The sequence below is a fragment of the Panthera pardus genome, unplaced genomic scaffold, assembly GCF_024362965.1.
Source record: "Panthera pardus isolate Hobbes unplaced genomic scaffold, ASM2436296v1 HiC_scaffold_16, whole genome shotgun sequence".
Lineage (NCBI taxonomy): Eukaryota > Metazoa > Chordata > Mammalia > Carnivora > Felidae > Panthera > Panthera pardus.
Window position 1 is genome coordinate 130,120,908 of NW_026526721.1, and position 22,492 is coordinate 130,143,399.

Sequence of the window (22,492 nt, forward strand, 5' to 3'; positions counted from 1 at the left end):
GTCCATTTGCCACCATTTGAGTCCCACCTCCACCTTCTACTAGGTAGGTGATCTTAGCCTCAACTTCCTCCTCCACAAAAATGGCACAGTAGAAATAATAGCTCCACCTTTACAGGGCTGTCCTAAGAACTAAATAAAATTATGGATGTTAAGTCCCTGACTTAGAGTTAGTCATTGCTGATCATGGCATGGCAGGAATCTAATGAATGGGAAATGGCCAGTAAAGGCCTTCTCAGGTAACTGCAATCCTGAAGCAGCCAACCTAGATTACTTGTGGTATTAAGAATGTTACCAGGACTGGAACTTAGACTGGGGAGCAAGAGTGAAGCCTAGTGTGAGACTTTATTAATTCCGAAACAGTGGTGTCCCTTGAAAATATAGTGTTAGCTCTCCCTGGAGGCATGCATGACCCAAAAGAGGGGAGCATGGCATGAATAGCTGCAGCCCTCACAGGGCCATCTGAATTAGGCATTGCTTTCTTTCTCTCCTATAAAATCAAAATTGGAGCAATTAAGCATCTGACTCTTGGTTTCAGCTCAGGTCATGATCTCATGGTTTCCTGGGTTTGAGCCCCACGGTAGGCTGATGCAGAGTCTGCTTGGGATTCTCTCTCTCCCTCTCTATCTGTCTCACCCCCAGTTATGCTGTCTCTGTCTCCCTCGAAAATAAATAAACTTAAAAAAAATAAAATCGGGGTGCCTGGGTGGCTCAGTCGGTTAAGCGTCCGACTTCAGCTCAGGTCATGATCTCACAGTTTGTGGGTTCGAGCCCCACATCGGGCTCTGTGCTGACAACTCGGAGCCTGGAGCCTGCTTCAGATTCTGTGTCTCCCTCTTTCTCTGTTCCTCCCCTGCTCTCACTCTGTCTCTCTCTCGCGCTCTCTCTCAAATAAATGCAGATTTTTAAAAAATATATATTTTTAAAAAAATGAAATCAAATCAAAATCAACTGACCTATCTCTTCCCCACAGATGTCTTTCTGCTCTTCCTTTTAGGTTAGCAGTCTAATGCCAAAGACTAAGCTTCCACTCCATAAGGAAATAGATCATGCTGTTACTAAAACGATTTCCTCTCCTCCTCCAATGCAGATCCACAAGATGCATTCTTTCTTGGACTACATCATGGGCGGCTGCCAAATCCAGTTTACAGTAAGTTGTTTCCACATTTGTTCATATTCATGGAGCAAGGTGTGGGGCATGGTGGAGGGTTGTGGGAATGTGGAGACAAAAATTTATTAAAATCTTTGGTCAGTTTTTTCAGGTCTCATTGCTGAAATATTGTATGATATAATTTTTTTTTCTTTTCTTTCTTTCGATATAATTTTTTAAAAGTGAGTTCATACTTCTGTTTTCTCCAGTGACTATGGCTGTCAGGAAGTCATATCAGAAAAGTCATGCCACTCAACCTCAGGTGGTTTGGGAACCCTCCTCATGCTTCCCATTCTTTCAGTAACTGCATGAGGCATGGGGCAGTGGGCATATTGCCAGATCCCATTACCTGGTGAGTAGGAATTGGAAGGAAGTAAGCCACTCTGGTAAATCCCACTGACCCAAGGCAGATGCAGCCCAAAGACCAGCACCAACGCCATGCCCAAGGGTCGGTGCCACGAGTAAGCCATCCAAATGGTTCATCAGGCAATGAAAAGGTGAATTCCAAAAGATTGGAGAATTAGGCTTTCAAAGTTGAGAAACAGAGTGTCTAGACTCAGTGGGTAGATCAGGGATCATTTCCTAAATATAATCTGTGAACCCATAGGATTTATACACTCCAATGATTTGAGTGGGTAGGCTGGGTCTCTTTAAGGTGCCTGGTAGGCCAAGCTTATGAATCCATCTGCCCTTGAATAACTTACTTTCAGTGGCCTAATATTCAAAACCCTCCCAGGTTTGGACAGATGTGACCTCCAGAAAGAGGATCCCAGATGGCAAGGATAGATCTGCTAAAACCTATGGGAAAGCAACATGGCAAACAAGAGAACAACAATCTGAACAGCTTCTGCTCCCCGTCTTGCAGATGTGTACTCATGAAGGTCAGCCCTGTTTAGCTCCCTTGACTGGATCAGTCATGTGAGAAAAGCAAGGCAGATGGGTTTAAATTTTTTGTCCAGGTTTAAGCCCAAGAGAGTAGACAGGACCAGTGTATTTCTGGGATGGGGACGGCAGTACTCATAGGACTAAAAGGAGCTGCAAGGGGTTGAGAAAAGTGGTAGTTTTATAGACTGACCTCTCCTTAGCTAGAAGCCTATCCTCTAATCTCAGAAGGGTCTGCCTATATCTTCTCTAAACTTGGGGCATGGTTCACTTACTCCTGAATAGGTATGGGTTAATTATAGAATTTGGTCATTGCTTTAGAGTCTTAGGCACACCCACCCAGCCCTCCTGCATGCATACTGGCACGTACAGAAAGTAGCAAACATGTTCATCGTGAGCACACACATGTAACTCCAGCTGTCCTATGGGTTCACTGTCGCACTGATGTATACACATAGAGGTAGAGGAGCCAGCAATGTCATATAGGAGAGCTCCTGGAAATAGTGTCCCACAGTCTTAGGCAAAGGAGCAATTCAGGAAACTATTTATAGGTTTTCAAGGGAGAGCACTATTGATTTGGTTTGGAGTCTATAGATTCCATGCACTCGAACAACTCTATTCAACCTTCAGGGGCTTGCTCTGCCCTTGGAGTTGTGCTGCAAAGAACCAGCCCCCATGAACACCAGAAGTTTATCCCCACAGGGTCCCTAGCTCCACAACCTGGGTCCACGTGGCTTGTCTGACCCAGGCTGGCCCTCCCCTCCTTTCTCACCCCTGCTGATCCTCCCCAGCTGAGGAGGTACCACCTTAATGTACATACCACTACTCCTCAGCTCCAGTTCCTTCTCCCTCCCTTAGCATTTCAGTCTTCCTGAAACTCTTTGAATTGTCCTTTTATTAAGCTCTCCTGGATCATCCCTTCTGAGTGGGCCATTTGTTTCCCGTTAAGACCCTGACCAGTACACTTTATAAACAGGGGCTGAGAGAAAGCTTTTGCACTTTCCACAGATGCCTGGTGCTTTTGACTCTACCTTAAGAATGTCAAAAGTAGAGCATCTTCCCCTTCAGGTGCCAGGCTGATGTGTATTAGGTACTTTTATTGAATTACAATGGATCAAACCCTAACCTTAAAGGAGAGGGAAGGATGAGGAAAAACAAGAAACCCGATGAATAAGTATGATACTAGTTTTGGCTTCAAAAAGCATCCTATGAACTTAAATGTTTACACGTCCATATAGCCTAATGATAAATACCAAAACCTTATTTGGGTTAATATGCATAAACGGGGTATATTTAGGGGAGTATTGGAGAAGTGGTTTGGATTAAGAATTTGAAGGGCAAGGGCTCCTGGGTGGCTCAGTTGGTTGAGTGGCCGACTCTTGATTTTAGCTCAGGTCATGATCTCACGGTTTGTGGGATCGAGTCCTGTGTCAGGCTCTACATTGACAACGTGGAACCTGCTTGGGATCCTCTCTCTCCCTCTCTCACTGCCCCTCTACCTCGCTTGCACTCTCGCTCTCAAAATAAATGAATAAAGTTTTTTAAAAAAGAATTTGAAGGGCTTTTAATTTTGAAGTAATATGGTGGATAAGGGAATGTTCAGAAGAATCTTGAGCAGGACATTGAAGAAGCTGGGCACATGCTTTAGGGAACCAAATCTGGGAGTGTTTGGTGGAAGGCATTGAAGGTGGTGAGGAAATTATGAAAGAGACGCAAGCAGAGGGGTGCCTAGGTGGCTCAGTCAGTTAAGCGGCTGACTTCCACTTTGGCTGAGGTCATGATCTCGCAGTTTGTGTGTTTGGCCCCAGTCCAGCTCTGTACTTACAGCTCGGAGCCTGGAACCTGTTTCGGATTCTGTCTCCCTCTCTCTGTCTCTCTGCTCTTCCCCCACTTGTGCATGCTCTCTCTCTCTCTCTCTCTGTCTCTCTCTTTCTCTCTCTGTCAAAAATAAATAAATAAAGAGATGAAGCAAGAAGAGATTAACCATCCTGAGGACAAGTAAGAAGAGGCTAAATTAGCAGGACAGCAGTTAAGAGAGGCACTGTGGAAAGAGAGTCCCATAAGCCTTGGCCTATGATTGATCCAATGAAGAGACAGAAGGCAAGGGAGGATGATGAGTCCAGAGGACTCAGATCTTTTGTGCCTGACTGACAAAGCATGGTGATCCTATTCACGGCAATATGGAAATCAAGAGGAGCCGCCGACGAGATGATGAATTTTATTTTGGACATGATGGAGGTACTTTCAGGCCTCTCAGTGTCGAGATGGCACTTATAAATATGGTCCTAGGTTTCAGGAAAGAAGTAGAAGCTGCACACATATGGGTCTGGATGAGATGGCCAGAGAGAAGAAAAGAGAAAAGACGTCTCAGGGAATTATAGAAGATCTCCGTCAGGCAGCAAGGAGAAGAAGGGAAACCCATAGGAGGAGAAATGCCAGAGGAAAAGGTCCAGGACGGGGCAGTAACCCAAATGACCAGAAAGAAAATATTAAAAGACCAAGGGCAATAATCCCATATGCAAGAAGGTGAAGAATAAAAAACTGGATCATGTGATGAAGAGACACATATCACCTTTTGAAAGAGCAATTTCAGCAGTATGAGACAGGGAGACCCAGAAGTTAAGGTCTAAACAGAAGGTAAAAGAACTGTTCATTCAAGAAGGTTGGCAACAAAAGGCCATATTTCATTCTTTCTCATTGCCAAGTAGTATTCCATTGTGTATATAAACCACAATTTCTTTATCCATTCATCAGATGATGGACATTTAGGCTCTTTCCATAACTTGGCTATTGTTGAAAGCGCTGCTATAACCATATGTTTTCACTCTGATGTGGATCCTGAGAAACTTAAGACCATGGGGGAGGGGGAAAAAAGTTAGAGAGGGAGGGAGCCAAACCATAAGAGACTCTTAAAAAACTGAGGATAAACTGAGGGTTGATGGGGGGTGGGAGGGAGGGGAAGGTGGGCGATGGGCATTGAGGAGGGCACCTGTTGGGATGAGCACTGGGTGTTGTATGGAAACCACTTTGACAATAAATTTCATATAAAAAAAAAAGAAGTTTGGCAAGATGGGGCAAGAGGGGAAAAGAATGATAGCAACTTGAGTATCAAAATAGGGGAGGTTTCAGGCTAGAATCTGACCATAAGCAGAGGAGAAGCCTCAGTGGAGTGAACGAGATTAACAATGCCAAAAAGAGCCCTAGTCAATGATTCTTTTTTGGTCAGCGGCACCACTTGAGAATCTGATACACAATCCATATCCTCTCCCTGGAAAATGCACACACCCGATTTTGCATGCAATTTCAGGAGGTCAAGGGCGCCCTTGAGGACATTCCATCTCCTCATGCAAATCCTCAGGTCATAAGACCTGGAGGGCAACCGTCAGAGGGCAGACTTGGAGGAGGTGAATGGAGATGGAACAGACTAGGGGGCAGGGGTGGGAGCGGCAGGAGGAGTTCACTGTGTTTGGCACATGGCAAAGCAGCCAAAAATAAAATTAGATACTAGAATTTCACACACAAAACACAAAATTATAGACAGCACAGAAGAGACAGGCACCATAAGGTGTTTGGAAAGAAAATGGTAGAAGAGTTCACCATTTCCTTTGAAAGTTATTGCTTTCCCAGATGCATAAAGATGCACTTTGTAAAACAGATTTTCAGGGATAAGCTGTATGTAAAGTACAGCACTCATTTAGGTGGATTATGATAAAGTCATTTTATTTATTTTTTCTTAAATATGAAATTTATTGTCAAATTAGTTTCCATACAACACCCAGTGCTCATCCCAACAGGTGCCCTCCTCAATGCCCATCGCCCACTTTCCCTCCCTCCCATCCCCCATCAACCCTCAGTTTATTCTCAGTTTTTAAGAGTCTCTTATGGTTTGGCTCCCTCCCTCTCTAACTTTTTTTTTCCTTCCCCTCCGCCTTGGTCTTCTGTTAAGTTTCTCAGGATCCTCATAGGAGTGAAAACATATGGTATCTGTCTTTCTCTGTATGACTTATTTCACTTAGCATAACACTCTCCAGTTCCATCCACGTTGCTACAAAAGGCCATATTTCATTGTTTCTCATTGCCACGTAGTATTCCATTGTGTATATAAACCACAATTTCTTTATCCATTCATCAATTGATGGACATTTAGGCTCTTTCCATAATTTGGCTATTGTTGAAAGTGCTGCTATAAACATTGGGGTACAAGTGCCCTATGATAAAGTCATTTTAAATGATTATAATGATTGATGATAACATAAGGACATGTTTATGCCATAACATTAAGTGAAAAAAAGGAATGTAAAGCAGAGCCACCCTATGGTTACAACCAGGTAAAATGTTTATATATTTATATATATGTAGAGAGAGAGATAAAATCTAGAAAGGAAAAGAAAAACAAAACATAACTTGCTTGCCAGTGGAATCCTTGAGGAACGAGGATTGTCCTCGGCAGCATCCTTGACCTCCCTAAATTGTGTGCAGAATTAGGTATGTGCATTTTTGGGAGACTGGATATAAATCTTGTATCAGATTCTCAAGTGGTCCAGGTGACCCTCAAAAATGTATTTTTTCATATTTTCAGATGGCCATTTTTATTATTTCTAATTTTTTAACATTAAGGATGATGTTGCTTTCCTTTATCTCTGATTTTGTAGTCTACATTTTGGCAATATAATATTGCTATAATAAGCTGAATGTGGCTCCTCCCATATTAACCTTCAGCCTAAAGAAAAAGAACACGTATTACAAGGTGGCCAGCTATTCCTATTTCTCAGGAAATCTTTCCAACACTAACACATGTCCACACTGTGTCCCAGTTTAAGTTTTACATCTTTATATCCCAGACTAAACACTGGCGGACTCTGGTATAGACCTCTGAGAAAAGAGAATGAGCCCTGGTTGAAGAGGGGAATGCTTTGCAGTCTGCAGGAAATGAATGGGGTGACCTCAGGAGTCCTTTCCATCAGGTCTAGGTTCCTATTTCTTTGCCCACAGTGGCGCTTTGAGGAGGTCGAAAAGCACAAGAGTTTAATCTGTCAATTAAGAAATGGTTCAGACTGAACGGTATCTCCACCTACAAGGCTTATTGTTACAGATCCAAATTGTATACAAATATAAGACAAACAAGCAAAAAACAAATCTCTTGCCCCAGCAGACGATATGGCAGAGGTTGACTGCACGTTGATTGCAGAGAGATTAGGCAACTAACCAGAGGTTGGTTCCCAGCAGCTTCGCTTAGAAAACACCCAAGAGGTTTCAAATGGCTTGTTTGTCACAGGCAGAGAAGGGAATCTGAGGAGTGGGCTTGTTTTGTGTAGAAGCTAAAAATGTCCAATGATAGATGCTCATCACTGGCTTCCAGCCTTTTCCAGGAAGCAGCTCTGCACTGGGGACTTGGTGGCAATGGAAGGAAAATTTCACATTCCTACTTTACAAGGTCTTGCAAAGCTGCTCCATAGCTCTGCTTAATGATGAGCGAGGCCTCCTGGGCAGAAGGGGAGAGCAACGGGCGGGTGCCTATTCTTGGACCGCCTGCTGGGAAGATTGGAGCACATACCAGAACCACAGGCTTTCGTAAATGCTTCATATCAGAAAATGAAAACGTAGCCGCTCTGCAAGCTCACCAGCATTCAGGAAGCAGGCGTCAGCAGCCACCTCCACAAACTGGCATTTTTCAGTCATTTCCTTGCTTTTATTTCTCAACTTAATCCCGTCTTTCACTGCCTCCCTGTTGCTTTTTAAAATAAATCTAACCTTTCACTCTGTTCTCCTTCCACTAATGCTAACTTAAAGAGCACAGAGAATTCTTGGTAGAAGGCCACCTCCTGAAGATATTTTATCTCCAGCTTCATCAGGGTGACTTTAGAAACCATCACTTGCCAGGGAAACAAATCTTTCAGCTGCTGTGTACTTAAGACTGTCCATTGCTTTCTCGTCAATGATAAAATATTTTTGTTATGAAGAATGGGAACTATAGAAAGGGGTGGGTGGTAAGGATCATTGATTTATTTCCTTTTTCACCAGGTAATTTTTAAGTTCATACCTTTTCCCAAAGCTCTATCAGAGTCTCCAGAGCTAGAATGGCCTCTGTGGTTGTCACAGATACTGGGGCCATCCCCATGGGAAAAGTGGAGCCCTGCCCCCACCTCCTGCAAAGGTCTGCCTACAGAAAAAAAAAAAATTAAAATTTCCATCAGGCTTGTTTGTATGTCTAAACAGCACCACCAAGAGCAGGCAGCCCAACACCAACCTTCTAACAGTGATCTTTAGGTGGTTCCATTTTCCTCTAGATGTCGTTTCCATTTCCAAAGAAATGTGGCTACTCCCTTTCTCTAACTGGCATCAGTCGGTCACCAAATCCTGTTCATTTTCTATCCTTAATATCTCTGGTCACAATCCCCTTCTCACCATCACCTCTGCCCCACACTAGTTTGTTAGGCATAACAGAATTATTCCAAGCCTGGGGATGAAGAGTTGATAGAAATGAAATGACAAAATAGGGCCAGAATGAAGAAGCAGGAGAGTAGAGAGGGCCTACAATGCAAAATTTAAGAAGAGGCAATCACTCTCAAGATTGTGCAAATGTAGGGTCAGCTGGGAATGAAGTCCTTCTTGAATTGACACCCTCGTCACCAGTCTTACCTTCCCTTGGTCCCAACCCTATGATGTGTGGCTTTATTTTAAAGTGTATTGTTGCCAAAATCTGTGTATGTTCACCCAGACATTATACACACTTCTTCCCATAACACAACATACCCATTCGGGTGTTAGATCTGGGCTTGCATGCTGCCACTTGGTGCCTGCATACTTGGAGGATCTTGCCCATGCCTGGGGACGATAAGAGGGACATTTGAGTTTCTTGAGCTGTCATTTTTCTTTATGGATGTTTTCTCCCTCTGGTGTTTATATGACCTGATTTTACTCTCTGGTTTTATATCAAGACACCAGCATGTTTTTCTCATTATGAAATACCCTGAACTCTCAGTCACGTAATCAACACACAGGACAATTTTCAACTGCAGCCTCAAGAGGCATAGGTAAAGTATTGTGGTGATCCTTGATGAAGAACATCATAACACACACACACACACACACACACACACACACACACACACACACACACACATTAATTGCCCTATTTCTACATTTTACAGCTGTTTTGATTATAAACAGCTGTTCATTCAAGGCCATTCTCTCCTAAATTACTCTAGCTGCCTTGTAGCTAGTGTCCCTACTTCCAGGCTAAATCCTCTCCATTCTTTATAGTCATAAACATACCCATGTGACAACTTGGCATGTTAGCCACAGCCTTGTGTTTCCTTTGGGGTATATAGTGGCATAATGGAGGAAAAGCCTTTGGAGCCGTATAGACTGGGGTTTGAACCCAGTTCCATCACCAGGAAATTTCATCACCTGTGGGCCTCAGGGTCTTCATCAATGAAAAGGAATAACAATCTCTGCCTTCCAGAGTTCTTTGATGAAAATAAAATAACATAATACCTGGAAAGCAGATAACGCAGTGTCTGACACAAAGTAGGGTTTTAACAAGGGCTAGTCCTCTCCCCTTTGTTATCTAAAGTAAGAGCATCTCAGGGGTAGGAAAGCACCTTGCAGTTTTTCTCCACGTGACCTTTCCTTTTGAAACATTATTAGTATTAGCATCTTATCAGCTGGTACTCCCTTGTTGAAAACATCTGGTTATTCCAAAAATAGAATTTGCATCCTGCTTAAATTTCTTTTCAACATAATCCTGGGAGAGGTGAAGAAGAAAAGGGGAAACAAAATCAGTGATGATAAGAAATAACTTCATGAAAAAAAAGGGGGGGGAGTGTAAGTGAACTCCTGGTAGCCTATTGCTTTCCTTCTTCTAGTCATGTGGATTGGATTGCAGCATTGCAGTATAAGGTGTGGCTGACATTTTCCCCTATCAACCTTACTCTTATAGGCTGATCTCTCAGAAGCAGAAACAGAACACAAAGCACCTTTTCTCTGTCCTTCCAGAAATAACATCCACCCTAAATAAACCCAATGGGATATTCCAATTATTTGTCATAATGGAATGTTGTCAAATAATATGCATGTAGCATTTCCCATCTGCAAGATTATAAGAGAAAATAAAGCCTCTCTGTCATTAGTAAGTGGATTCAGCTGAGCCCTGAAGAGAAAGGGAAGACACAACAGGAACATCTCTTTTACTACAACTCCTTTTGTTTTAATTCCCCCATCCTTTCTCTCTACCCCCCACCAAGCTAAAGTTTTTTTGTTTGTTGGTTGGTTGGTTGGTTGGTTGGTTGGTTGGTTGGTTGGTTTGGTTTTTTTGAGAGGTGTTTGCTGGGCTAACTTTTATTTAAATGGTAATGATGCTAGAAACCAAAAGAAATGTTTCTTCTCAGTTTAGCACTCTCCAGGCTTGAGCCTTTTGTTGTTTGTTGATGTTAAGAGTGTTAAGTGGGTCAACTTTTATTTAGATAATGATGCCAGGGGTCAGAAAAAATCTCAGAAGTTCAAAGATAATATCTCCTTGGTGACAAGGCAGAGGATTCCCTTTTCTGCTTCCCACCGACTATGCCATAGCATTCAGCTTCTTCTCTGGTATAGGCAGGACTTCTCGCTGAATGCCTCACTCAAAGCTGCTTCTTGCAGAAAATTCATTATAACCACTTCAACACGTCTCTCTGCAACTGGCTGCACATGAGAGTATGACAATGGCGTTCTTCTATAGACCACATCTTTAACACAGAATGTAGTTTTAAGGGATTTTACCTCTGCCTCACGAACAGAATTGTCCTGCCTGAAGAGCACAGGACTCTTTTCTTAGTGAATTATGAACTGAGGGGCAGATATTCATCCTTCCTCTTGCTGCCTGGCAACGTGGATCAGCAGTGGCTGGGCTTTCTGACCCCCGTGTCAATCTCAAGTTCTGTTTTGGGATTGGAGGAGAGGAAAATGGAAGACTACAGAAATGGCCTCAGCCAGATTAATAACTTCTCTCACTTTCCTTCTTGGCAGGGTACGTGATGTGCTGCTTTTCCCATCCCTGGCCATGTCTTTTGTGTGGCTGATCACAATTCCTACCAGATGCATTCACTTTAAACCTACCCATTCTCCTATTTTCTCTTCCAGGTAGCTATAGATTTCACTGCCTCAAATGGGGACCCCAGGAACAGCTGTTCCCTGCACTACATCCACCCTTACCAACCCAACGAGTACCTGAAAGCCTTGGTGGCTGTGGGCGAGATTTGCCAAGACTATGACAGGTACAAGACCCCCGGTCGTCCCAGGTCTTATCATCTCCCTGTGGGTTCTGATGGTCCCTGGATGATCCTTGGCAGGAAAACAGACGTGCAGTCAGCAGTTACCCATACTGGGCTCATGAAGCCACAGAATAGAACCTTGACCCCAAATTTTATCCTCTCTACACCTAGAGAAGCTGAGTTCATGCCATGCTCACCTGGGTCACCAAAACCAAAATCTCCTTTCTCAGCTTTCTTATGTGGCTTGCAAAACTACTTTCTATCTTGTTAAGTTTCGGAATGGGTCTTGCTACTCAAAGTTTGGGCCATGGACTAAGCAGCATAGCACCACCTGGGAACTTAGAATCCCGAGCCCCACTCCAGACCTATTGAATCAGAATCTGCATGTTAACAAGATTCCCAGATGATTTGTGTGCACTTTGGAGTTTGAGAAGCACTGGTTTATTGGACATTTTTGAATCTAACCCTCACATTATACCTTATGTTGTAGGTATTGTTTAACAGAAGAGGAAATAAAGCTGGGCAGGGAGGTTAAGCTGTGCACTGTCACTCAGCCTGAGGCAGGATTTGAACTGAGATCTATTTCCTCCTACTGTTTAAGCTCCTAATCACTGTGTTTCACTGACTTCAGAGCTATTGGTAACATTAGTAGAGGGTGTGTGTCTGCCCACGTGCACATGTGTGTGCCCATCCACAGAAGTGTGTGTGTATGTGTGTGTTTGCTTGTGTGTATATAGATAACATGATTTTGAGATCAGATTGGTACTACAGTTATTTTTCCTTGATGGTAAATATTGACCTTTCCCACCAAGAGAATTGTGATTTACATAAATTACATTAAACTGAATTTATTTTGCCTTTCCAGTATTTCCAGGTTGAGGTGAAGTTGTTCACATGTTCAAGAAGGTTCTTTGAGGTAGAACGAATATAAATATAAATATGGATACATCTCAGTTGAGTCATTAGTGTGTTTGTAAAACAAGGCTAGTTAGTAATAAGAAGCAACCAAGTGAGCCTTTAAATCAGGAAAATAAAGTGACTCTGTCCTCTAGTTTCAGAGAAATTTTATGGGACAGCATGATTTCTGTTCTTTCTAGTGTCATAACCAGTGGTAGGTATATTAAAAACCCCTTGCCCCAGGCACCACAGGGGATGAGACAATCTAGTGACCAGAATGTGCAGAGAAACCAACAGGAGAGGGATAGGAAAAATCTCATCTGTGTCCTCCTGCTGGTGAATCTCTGCATTCGGCTTGGTTATTTTCAATAACTCAACTGGGTGTGAGGGCAGTTGGGGAATGAATAAACAGATCCAGTAAAATCACACAGCCTTAAACACTCAGGCCTTTGCTGACACTTGCCCTCTTATACAGTTAGAACAGAGGGCAATAGCATTTTAAATTACTTTGTTAAAGTGATACTTCTTATACTTAACCGAGGTATCGACTGTGAAGACAACTTGAATTTCAGCTCTGATTTCTTTTGGCTCAAATACAGGGAGTATTCCTAGAGAGGGTATATATCATATGGAGAGTTCTACCAAGGAGAGAAATAATTAACAAATTGCCTCCCCACTGCCAGAAACTTCTCCAGACATACCCAAGATACCAAAACAGTCATTTTTTCCTAACATGCACATGAATGATTTAGTGCATGATTTAGTATATACATAAGAGGCAAGAAAGAAGGGAGAGGATGTATCTTCAGGATTCTTAATAATTTTAAATCATGAAATGCTCATAAAAGAGATAAAGTAGGTAAAGCATTCGATACAATACTATAAATACATGCTGCTTAATAATAAAATTGACTCAGACTCTAGGGGAGAAGGCAGTATAATAACGAATTCCAAAGAGAAAATTGGTGGTTTGACCAGAAACTAAGATGCCAATGCCCAGAGCGTTGGCTACGGTCCTGCAGCAGATTTACAGGATGATCTGGAACAAACTGCTGAACTTCCTGTTTCCTGGTTACTTCACATGCAGGATGCAGATACAATCCAAGTGACCCATACATCTTTTAGAGCTATTATCCTCTTATAATATAAAAGCCAGGCAAAGCCTGGAGAGCATTTAGTATTCACTCAAAAATACAGATTCAACATAAAAGTAAGGTATTATACCTTAGGGGTTACATAAAGAATTACTGTAAATGATTCTTTTTAAAATTTTAAAAGGAAAATAGTGAAGTTATCAGCCCATCTGACCAGGAAAATCAGGTTTCCGCAGTTCGGTGGAACTATACATGTATACGTATATGTATACGTATATATGTACATATATACATATATGTATACATATAAAGAAGGAAGCTCAGCATTAAAAGGGGCAAATGCCTAAGGAAGAAAAGAACTGAAAAGCCCAGGCGTTCTTTTGAGAGACTCCCTGGAAGAATGTGTAATGCAAGCTGCTCACTTGAAAACTGACAAGGTTCTGCAGTTTCTCCTTTGCGTGGGTGGATAGACAATAGACAGGCAGAGTCAGGAAATTTCAAGTTGTTGGGGCTTTGGAATTAATTTATTCTCACATCAAAGTCACTGAGGTTGATGTTCAAAAGAAACACTTGAATAAAAACTGACAGAAGGCGTCGTTCCCCCTCCTGCAGAGACGGAGAGGTTTTTAATCCCCATGAGCCTTAGAAATTGCTCCCAGCCTCTGACAGCCAAGGGTTTTCTTTCTGCCTTGTACAGTCATTGCTAAGGGGTCATTACGAGGTGATCAATGAAGTAGAACAGCTTGGGAGACGCATAAAGCCCTTCTCAGGGTGCCTTGAAGGGGAAGCTTCTCCACAAATTTCTGGTCCTAAGGCCAGAAGACAGTCCTGCCAGCTCACTCTGTCTCTATGCCTCTGAAAGAGAGAACACTGCCCATTCCCTCCCCTTTGAGTCGCCAAGCATGCACACATGTATGTGTACACACACACACACACACACACACACACACACACACACAAGCTCATATATTCCCTGTTGGTTGTAGCACTTGTCCAGCTCCTATGAACATCCTGGTCAGGCTGCTCAAGACCAAGTGACATCCATTCTGTGGGCCCAGCAGAGATATGGATCTCTGACCACCTGGAATGCCCTCCAATAAATAAAAGGCTGGTCTGTCTGCTATCGACAGAGTATAGATACTGAATACAGTGCTTGGAAGCACAGACTGCCATTTTATGGATGCGACCACCCCAGCATAAGGTGGAGGTTTCAGCACCTGAGGCAGGAGTCTTCCTCCATGGTGTGCTAGGAGGCAAAGTTAGAACTGATACCCAATCTGACAGGTACTGGGTTTAGAATCCAAAGACAGGTTCATGTCACAGTTCTACCTTTTCTACTCTACCAACACCAGTCAGTGGTTTTCAGCCTTGGCTGCACATTGGAATCATTTGGGCAGTCTTAAAATATGCTGATACCTGGGCCCCGCTCCAGAGGTTTATTAGTCTGGTGTACATCCTGGGGAATTGGGATTTTTAATTCTAGTGGGCGTCCCAAGTTGAGACCCAGCGTTAAATTGGGAGAGAATGGGTCAGATGGAATGGCTAAGGACCAAGCAGCACCTATTGGCTGCCAGGTACCTCACATGGTGTTGTAAGGACAGAGATAAATTAACAAAGCATAATTTCCCCCCAGCTGGTTCACAGTCTCAGGTAGAAAAGGGCTTGTAAATAAATCGCAGCCCAGCTTGGTCAGGGCAGCTGACTGTAGACGAGGACTGCATAAAAAGAGAAGGATTGACTTTCTCCTTTGTGGGAGAAGAGGTAGTCAAGGAAGGCCTTCTGAGGATGGTAAGTTCTGGGAAATTCAGTTGTTATTAGAACACGGATGGACTTATCTTTATTATTCTGAATCGTTAGACCCAACCAGCCTCCTACAAAGGGCAGAGTCAACAGGAGTGGTAGAAAGAGCATGGGGTCCCAGCGACAAATAGACCCTGGGTTCAGACCCCAGCTCAGCTACCTCTGTTCTGAGGTTTGCGTTCCATGTGCCTTGGTGTCATTGATTTCAAGTGGAAGTTTTCTCTAACTTTCCTTGAGGAGCAGTTGTAAGGGTTAGATGTACAGTGGCTAGCTAGCACATGTTCGGCCTGTTATACTCAGCAAACGATAGAGGCTATTATCTTTGACACTCTTAATTAGGTTTAAAAATAAACTGAACACAAAAGGAAAAAGGATTATGGTGTCAGATCTGAAGGACATTTTGGACCAATGACTTTAATTTTTGGTTTTGAGCATGTACCCCTAAAAATGATTTTATAAAAATGTGTAACCTCACACATTTTTACATTTACATTGACATCTAATGTTTTCCATTATGAGTTTAAATAATGGCAAAGAATGGAAATTCTAGTGTATTGTAAATATGAACATTTAAAAATAAAACTCTTACATAACTCTTGTGAATGCATCCAGTAGAATGTAAATGCCATAGCTATATGATCCATCATCCATTTTAAAAATGCATGAACAAGCTCTTTAGTTGGAGTTGAGAATTTTAATTATTTATTTTTTTCATGAACTTGTATTTTCACTCCCCTCCCCCATAGAATTTCATCCTAATGTATCATTAAAATTTGGGTTCAAAATTCTTTTATTGGTCACTGTATCATACATTTCTATAATAAAAATACAAATATAAATTTTAAAATATCTAGTTTCTAAAATGTTCTGTGTTGAAAAGGTTTAAAATATTTTTTAAAATCTTCTGTTTGAGTTTTTATTACAATCATTATTAGTGCATAATTGACCAAAAGAACAAATGTATTGGAAATTTCAGTATTTAATTATTGCCCATAAAAAATGAAAACTTTTAATGAAACAAATAGTGAGGGGTTTTCCCTAATTAGTTTACAATTTGTAGATGAATGCTATCCATTAGTAAAACGGAAGAGTCTACTTTCAGTCCTATTCCAATTTTTTTTACCAATATAAATACTAAGAAAACCTGTTCTTATAAATAAGTACATGGTAATGGAAAGAGTTTGACTAGCAGTTTTACTCATTTCTTTCAACTCTAAGTTATACATGAAAAAAATCACATAATGGTTTATCACCACAATGTATTTTTAATGATCTACCAGCTGATATAAGCACTTCCTACAACTTTTTAAAGCAAAAATTGGCAACTGCCCGACTTGCAAAAGGATTTGTTTCCTCATTCCCTTATTTTCTCCTGCAGAGTTTTTACACTAAGGAACAATGCACCATTGTGGTTAAGATTCATAATGGGTAAGGAGAAGGATAATTGTGAAAGGGAAGGTGTGAATGGAGAGCAGGTCTTTCTATTACACCTGTTCCCAGAAGATCAATTTCAGCAGAGACTACATAGGAGCAGAGGAACTGAATACTGATTTCCTTAAAAAATAAATAAATAAAATCATGCCCTACTATCCCCAGAAGGGCATTGCATTTCCATGTACCCCAGTGTTAAGACCACTGTCTTAATTGTCTAGGTGTTCTGAAATGCCAGTTTGCCTTGAGTCAGTCTCTGTTTCCTTATGGATGAGGTCATTTGTCTTTATTTTTATTACTCTCTTGCTTTGTCTCAAAGTCTTCCCTAACTGGAGGGTTAAAATGGTGTTTGAAAATAAATCTTCCATCTGGAGATCCTTTAACCATCAGTCATTCCCTAAGAAGTTCAGGACTCCATGCTCATTACCACTGAAGACCATGGGCTCTTTTATTGTATTTTATGCTGTTCTATTCCGGTAGTAAGAAATCTTGCCATTAGCAATGTGGTAACATGCTCGTGAGTTTTCCAAGTTCACAGATTCCACCAATCATGTTCCTAGTAGTTGCAGAGTGGCCCCTTTACTCAGTGCTGAGTGCCCTTTACTCCAGTCTCAAGTTCTTTGAAGTGCTGGCATATGGATGCTTGCTTGTGTGCTCAACCTGCCTTCTCTTGCCTCTTGCATAAGACTCCTCTCTGACTAGTTTTATTTTTTAATCAGGAAGAATGGAAGTGTAAATCTATTGTGCTTGTGCTTGAAAGTTTTTCTTTGGTATGTTTGTTAGTTAGAGACTTCGTGGTGGCTAACTTCAGAGAATTGATGCCCTCCTGGGTTATTAATTATTCCTCTTGTAAGTGAGGCATTTTCCCTGCCTCCCTGCTCTTAAAACTCAATTACATAACAGTGCATCATGCTCAGCAAACCTCAAATCCCCAGGGTGGCTTGGAAGGTATAAAAAGAATATCCTTAAGGCTGGAACATTGGTTTGGTGATTAGAAATGGATGGAATATTAGATCTCACCCTTCCCGAACTCCTCAAAGAAAAAAATAAAAGGTATGGAACCTTCTAGGTTTCTGTTTTGACTTTTCGGAGCTATCTCTGGGTTGGAAGAACCAGGACCCCTTCTCCAACCCAGAAAGTTTTCTTCCATACCTAGTTACCCTGAAAGGGCCTCTGAAATCTCCCTCATAGATTCCCTCTCACAGCTGCCTGCCCTTGTCTTGGTTAAGGGGGGGGTGGGGGGGTGGAATTACTGTGGCAAAGTATTTCAGTATTTCCAAGGACCAGAAGTATTTTGTTCTCAGAGCTGTGGCTAATCCTTTATAAGCTGTTGTGTTTTTCTATTTATCAGTATTAATACCTTTTCTGCTACCTGCTAGATGCAGTGCCCCACAAAGCCCATATCTACACAACAGTGAGGAAAAGGGAGAGCTGGTGATTTTCTGGAGAATTTGACTAATTTCAAAGAATGCTGGCTTCCTCATGTCTCCTACCCAACCTTGCTCAAATTGGCTCATTTTGGTGAAGTTTTATCAAAGCCATCATTGGCTACTAATGACCTCTAAATCTGTCAGTTGGTGGTGGGTGAAGATCTGGCTTTGGTACTTTGACTTCTCTGTCAGCCTTGTGGGGGGGGGTCCCCTCTTATTGACAGAGCCATTCAGGGACAGGGAGCCCTAATGAGTTTCCTTTTCTCCTTGACTAACTCTGCAAAGAACTGAGAAATGTAGGAATTGTTCCAAGAACAAATCTCGGTGGTATATTTAATGGAAAAGTAAAAGGTAGATGGCATGAGAAGAACATTCCTCTGCTGAGAGCAATACTCCAGAACCCCACAAAATTTGCCTAAAGAGAGTCTTACCTGTTGTCTGGTCAGGGGATCAGTTAGTGCCAGAAGGAAGTGCCAGAAGGAAATCACATTTAATGCTATATATAATCATTAAAGTATAATGAGACAACAGAAAAGGCACGGGCTTTAGAATCACACGATCCTCCCTGGTAAACACCTTAGGCCACTTTCTTAGCCTTTCTGAGACTCGGTTTATTCATCTGTAAATAGGAATAATAAGTAGGTGGAAATTCAAGGGTAGTATAAGAATTAAACATGTACATTGCCTAGCATCATACCCGGCAGATTGGATGTGCCAGTTAAGGTTAATTCTTCTCCCCATCATTTCACCTCTAGTACAGTAAAGTACGAGGTAAGGTATAACATATGTGAATGAATAAATTAAAGAGAGAAATTTCAATATGCCTAAGAGAAACCAAGCCATGATTCAATTCATGGGCTATCTTTTCATTAAATATTTATGGAGCACACATTCTGTGGCAAGTATTATGCTGAAGAGAGGGGCAAGGGGCATTTTGGGACAGAGAGGCAGTGGCAGATGTAAAGGTATTAATACCAAAAAACAGCATCCCTCTGCATTCAGAAGACATGAAAAGACATGTAAATAATTTATCCTCGTTTGTATGAAATAAAATAATGGGCAAAATGAGTCCTGTAGATGGAACCAAGCTCTGTCAATTAGAGCCTTCTAAGCTTCCTGTTACTTTTAAATATCCCCTTTTGGCTTAGACTTGTCTGGATTTGAACCCTGGCTCTAACCAGCAGCCTGATCTTGAACAAGTCACTTTACCTCCCAAGACATTTCCCCACCTGTAAAATGAGAATAATGATCTCTCCCTAGAAAGATTTTATAAGATTATATATATGAAAAACCCTAACACAGTCAACAATTGGAGTTACCTAATTCATGATCACTTTTCAAAGACAGAAAAGTAGGCTTGGGGAGGTGAGGAAATCCTGGACCATTATTCGTCAGTATCAAATCTAGCAAAAAGTTATGGGAAGAAATTGCAGACTAATGACTGTAATGAACTTTGGGATTCCTTCTTGATTTTAATTATCCACGCTGCCACTATCCCCTGTTACCACAGATAATCAAGAGCATGAGTCAGCATTTGGCAGAGTAAAATGTCCCAGCAAGGTAACACAGGTTCATGTTTTTCTTCCTCATTGGGTGAACAAATGAAGCAACTTATTTTTTTTTCCAGTGACAAAATGTTCCCGGCCTTTGGGTTCGGTGCCAGGATACCCCCAGAGTACACGGTGAGTGAGTATAGATCCTCTGGTGTAAAAAGAATAACTTCGGTTTCCCTCATAGGAATTCACTCTTTTGGCCCTTGATAAAAATATGTAAGTAGAGCCCCAAAACTCAGAAATGGTCTTCAGAACTAGTGAAATTAGCCCCTTGGAGCCTATCTTTCGATGAAACAATCTCCTGGTATTCTGGATGAGTCTTCCCAGAGGGGCACAGGAAGAGTCCCATTGTTGAGCTTCCTGTAGGTATGGTCAGAAACTGAGAAGACGCTCAGGAAGTTGATCTCCACTGTCTCGGAACCTATCTACGCAGGTGTCCTCTATAGAAAGATCCTATCGATCACAGTGCCAACTGTGAAAGTCCATGACGAGGACTTCTGCAGAGTCCCTTAGGCCAAGTCTCTGAGCACCAGGCTTGTGTGGCAGAGAGATACAGAGAAGTCCTGAAGGAGAAGCACTCTGGCTTAGAGTATTGGGGAGCTGAAAGCTTCCCGTGTAAACACTGGAGTCCTATTTGATACTGATTTCTCATGAACAAAGAAGACAAAGGTTGTGCAGAGAGATTTGCACTGCAGTGGAGCTGAGGCATTGTGCGGTGGTATACCAGATGCCCCCATGGGACGCTCTCCAGAGAGAACTCTGCTCCCACAGGAGGAAGGGGCCTTGGAGAGACAGCAAGGCTCCTGCTCCAAACTCATCAATTCCTCTGAGCTGCAAGCCAAGTGGAAGCAATACTGCTCAGTCATCAGTTTCTCTTTTACCGATTGAGTCTCAGGGCAGGAGGAAAATGCTGACGTTTGCTCCCACACCAGAGCTGTCAGACCAAGGGCCTTCCCCTTCTGTGTCCTTTTTGTAAAAAGGGAATCCATCTCCCCGATACTGCTGAAGTGAGCACTGGATGGAGTGGCATGTCTTCCTGACCTGTCCTCTTTCTTGTTTGCCTTATACCCCATACTGTCTTCCCTGCTGGGCATGGCTACAGATTTCTAGAAGCTTTTGTTGGAAATGGAGCACATGGAGAGGAAGAACATAGACTGGGAGTTGCTGACTGGTGGCCTGTAGACATTATTCAGGCCACAAATGTATTATATTTGACACAAATTTTTTTTTAAGAATTAAGCAATTTCAGGGGTGCCTAGGTGACTCAGTCGGTTAAGTGTCTGACTTCGGCTCAGGTCACGATGTCACAGTTCGTGAGTTCGAGCCCCACGTCAGGCCCTGTGCTGACAGCTCAGAGCCTGGAGCCTGTTTCAGATTCTGTGTCTCCCTCTCTCTCTACTTCTTTCCCGCTCATGCTCTCTCTCTGTCTCTCAAAAATAAATAAACGTTTAAAAAAAATGTTTTTTAAGAATTAAGCCATTTCATGTAAAATATCAGATTTCTGGCTTCTCTGGAAAAACTAAAAGAACTAACAACACTGAGATTAAGAGATTTCACACGCAAGAATTAGCAGAGCTGAAGAGATGCAATCCCCTTCAGATGGGGATGCTGTCTTAACAGGCATCCCTCACATATCCTCATCTGTGCTCTCACAAAGCCATGCAAATGCCCCTTTGCCGTGCCTAATTTCCCCTCTGCTCTAATAGGCACTGGTGGTCTCAATCAGCCGGGTGCCCCCGGAGAGTTTACAAGGTCATCACAATTTACTTCTTTAGGATAAAATCTCAGAGTTTGTCTTGAAACTGAGCCACAAGCGCCTGTGTCTTAGTTTGCACTTTCCTGGGAATAGATCTTGAGACAAGGATTTGGATGCAAGTTGTTTATTTGAGAGGTGGAGGAAAGCTCAACAGAGGGTGGGAAAATGGGGAGAAGTCAACATAGGGTATGCTAACAAGCCAGTTACCACTGGGGTAGCCAGAGCTGAATTCTTCTGGGGCCTCCAGGAAGACAACGTAGAGTGCACACAGACCCCAAGAGATAAAGGGAGCTGGGGTATTGATATACCATATCCTGTCATCCAGTGAGTGATTAAGGGCTACTCGCCAGGGACATTCATTCCCCAAAACTTTCAGCTAGGCAGGCAAAGCAGGCTCTGGAGGCCTGAGAAAGACTTAAGGTAAGTAAAGCAGGTAAAATGGTTAGAAGTCAGCTGACTTCCTGGAAGTTCTCAGGGCAAGGAAATGTGGGCTAGCGTGAACACTAAGAAAAGAGGGGTCTTTTCACACAGTGACCTATTTTCTAGCACCTAATAGAGTCAATGCTTGGAAATAGCCTTTGAAATGCAAGTCTCTATATAATTCCAAATGATCCAATAAAAATGTCCAGATGCCAAAACATCCCTCTTGTTTTATCAGGTTTTAGAAACAAAAAAAGTAAATAATATTTTATTCGACCTTATGGTCCTACCTGGTCTTGCCAGGTAGAGGAATTTGTGCTGGAAGCTTAAAAAGTATATTACTTTATTACTTTTCCAGGAATAGAGTCCATTTTACCTGTATATATCTGAAAATCCTCTGGCCCTATATTTCTGCATATAATGTTAGAATGATTCGTAAATGTCAACAGCTTAGCTGGAGCCTTTATAACCATCACCATGTTGAGCAGACAGCTTGGGTTTTTGAGGGTCCAAATAGAGTTCAGCCAAATCTAAGCCTCCAGCCTGTGGCCAGTTCTATCTGGAAGCTATTTGGAGTTACATTTTTCTGAAATCTTTTCTTCAATTCCTTTTATATGCCTTATTCTCCCCTCCTGCCAGCATTTATCTGATTCTAGAAAATCTTCCTGTCACCTCAACTCCACGGGGAGCTTAGAATTCACCCTCCATCTCAGATTGATTGTGTAAAGGCTTAAAATGGTTCCTGCTGCTTAACACATAATGAATGTAATGGGCATTTGTTTGCAAACTCTAAGCCCCAGTGCCTCCTTACTGGATTAAAGTTGTAATTCT

At 42.1% G+C, this 22,492-nt stretch overlaps 1 protein-coding gene across 3 annotated transcripts in view; it reads left to right on the forward strand.

Annotated features, from left to right (window-relative positions):
* CPNE4 (copine 4) overlaps nt 1-22,492 on the forward strand; it is a 492,605-nt gene that overhangs the window by 454,676 nt on the left and 15,437 nt on the right. For all 3 annotated transcript variants that reach the window (XM_019436433.2, XM_019436425.2, XM_019436441.2), the window contains 3 exons: nt 1,088-1,147; nt 11,150-11,283; nt 19,560-19,614. In XM_019436433.2, the coding sequence (XP_019291978.1) occupies nt 1,088-1,147; nt 11,150-11,283; nt 19,560-19,614 (249 nt within the window). The remainder of the gene's footprint in view (nt 1-1,087; nt 1,148-11,149; nt 11,284-19,559; nt 19,615-22,492) is intronic.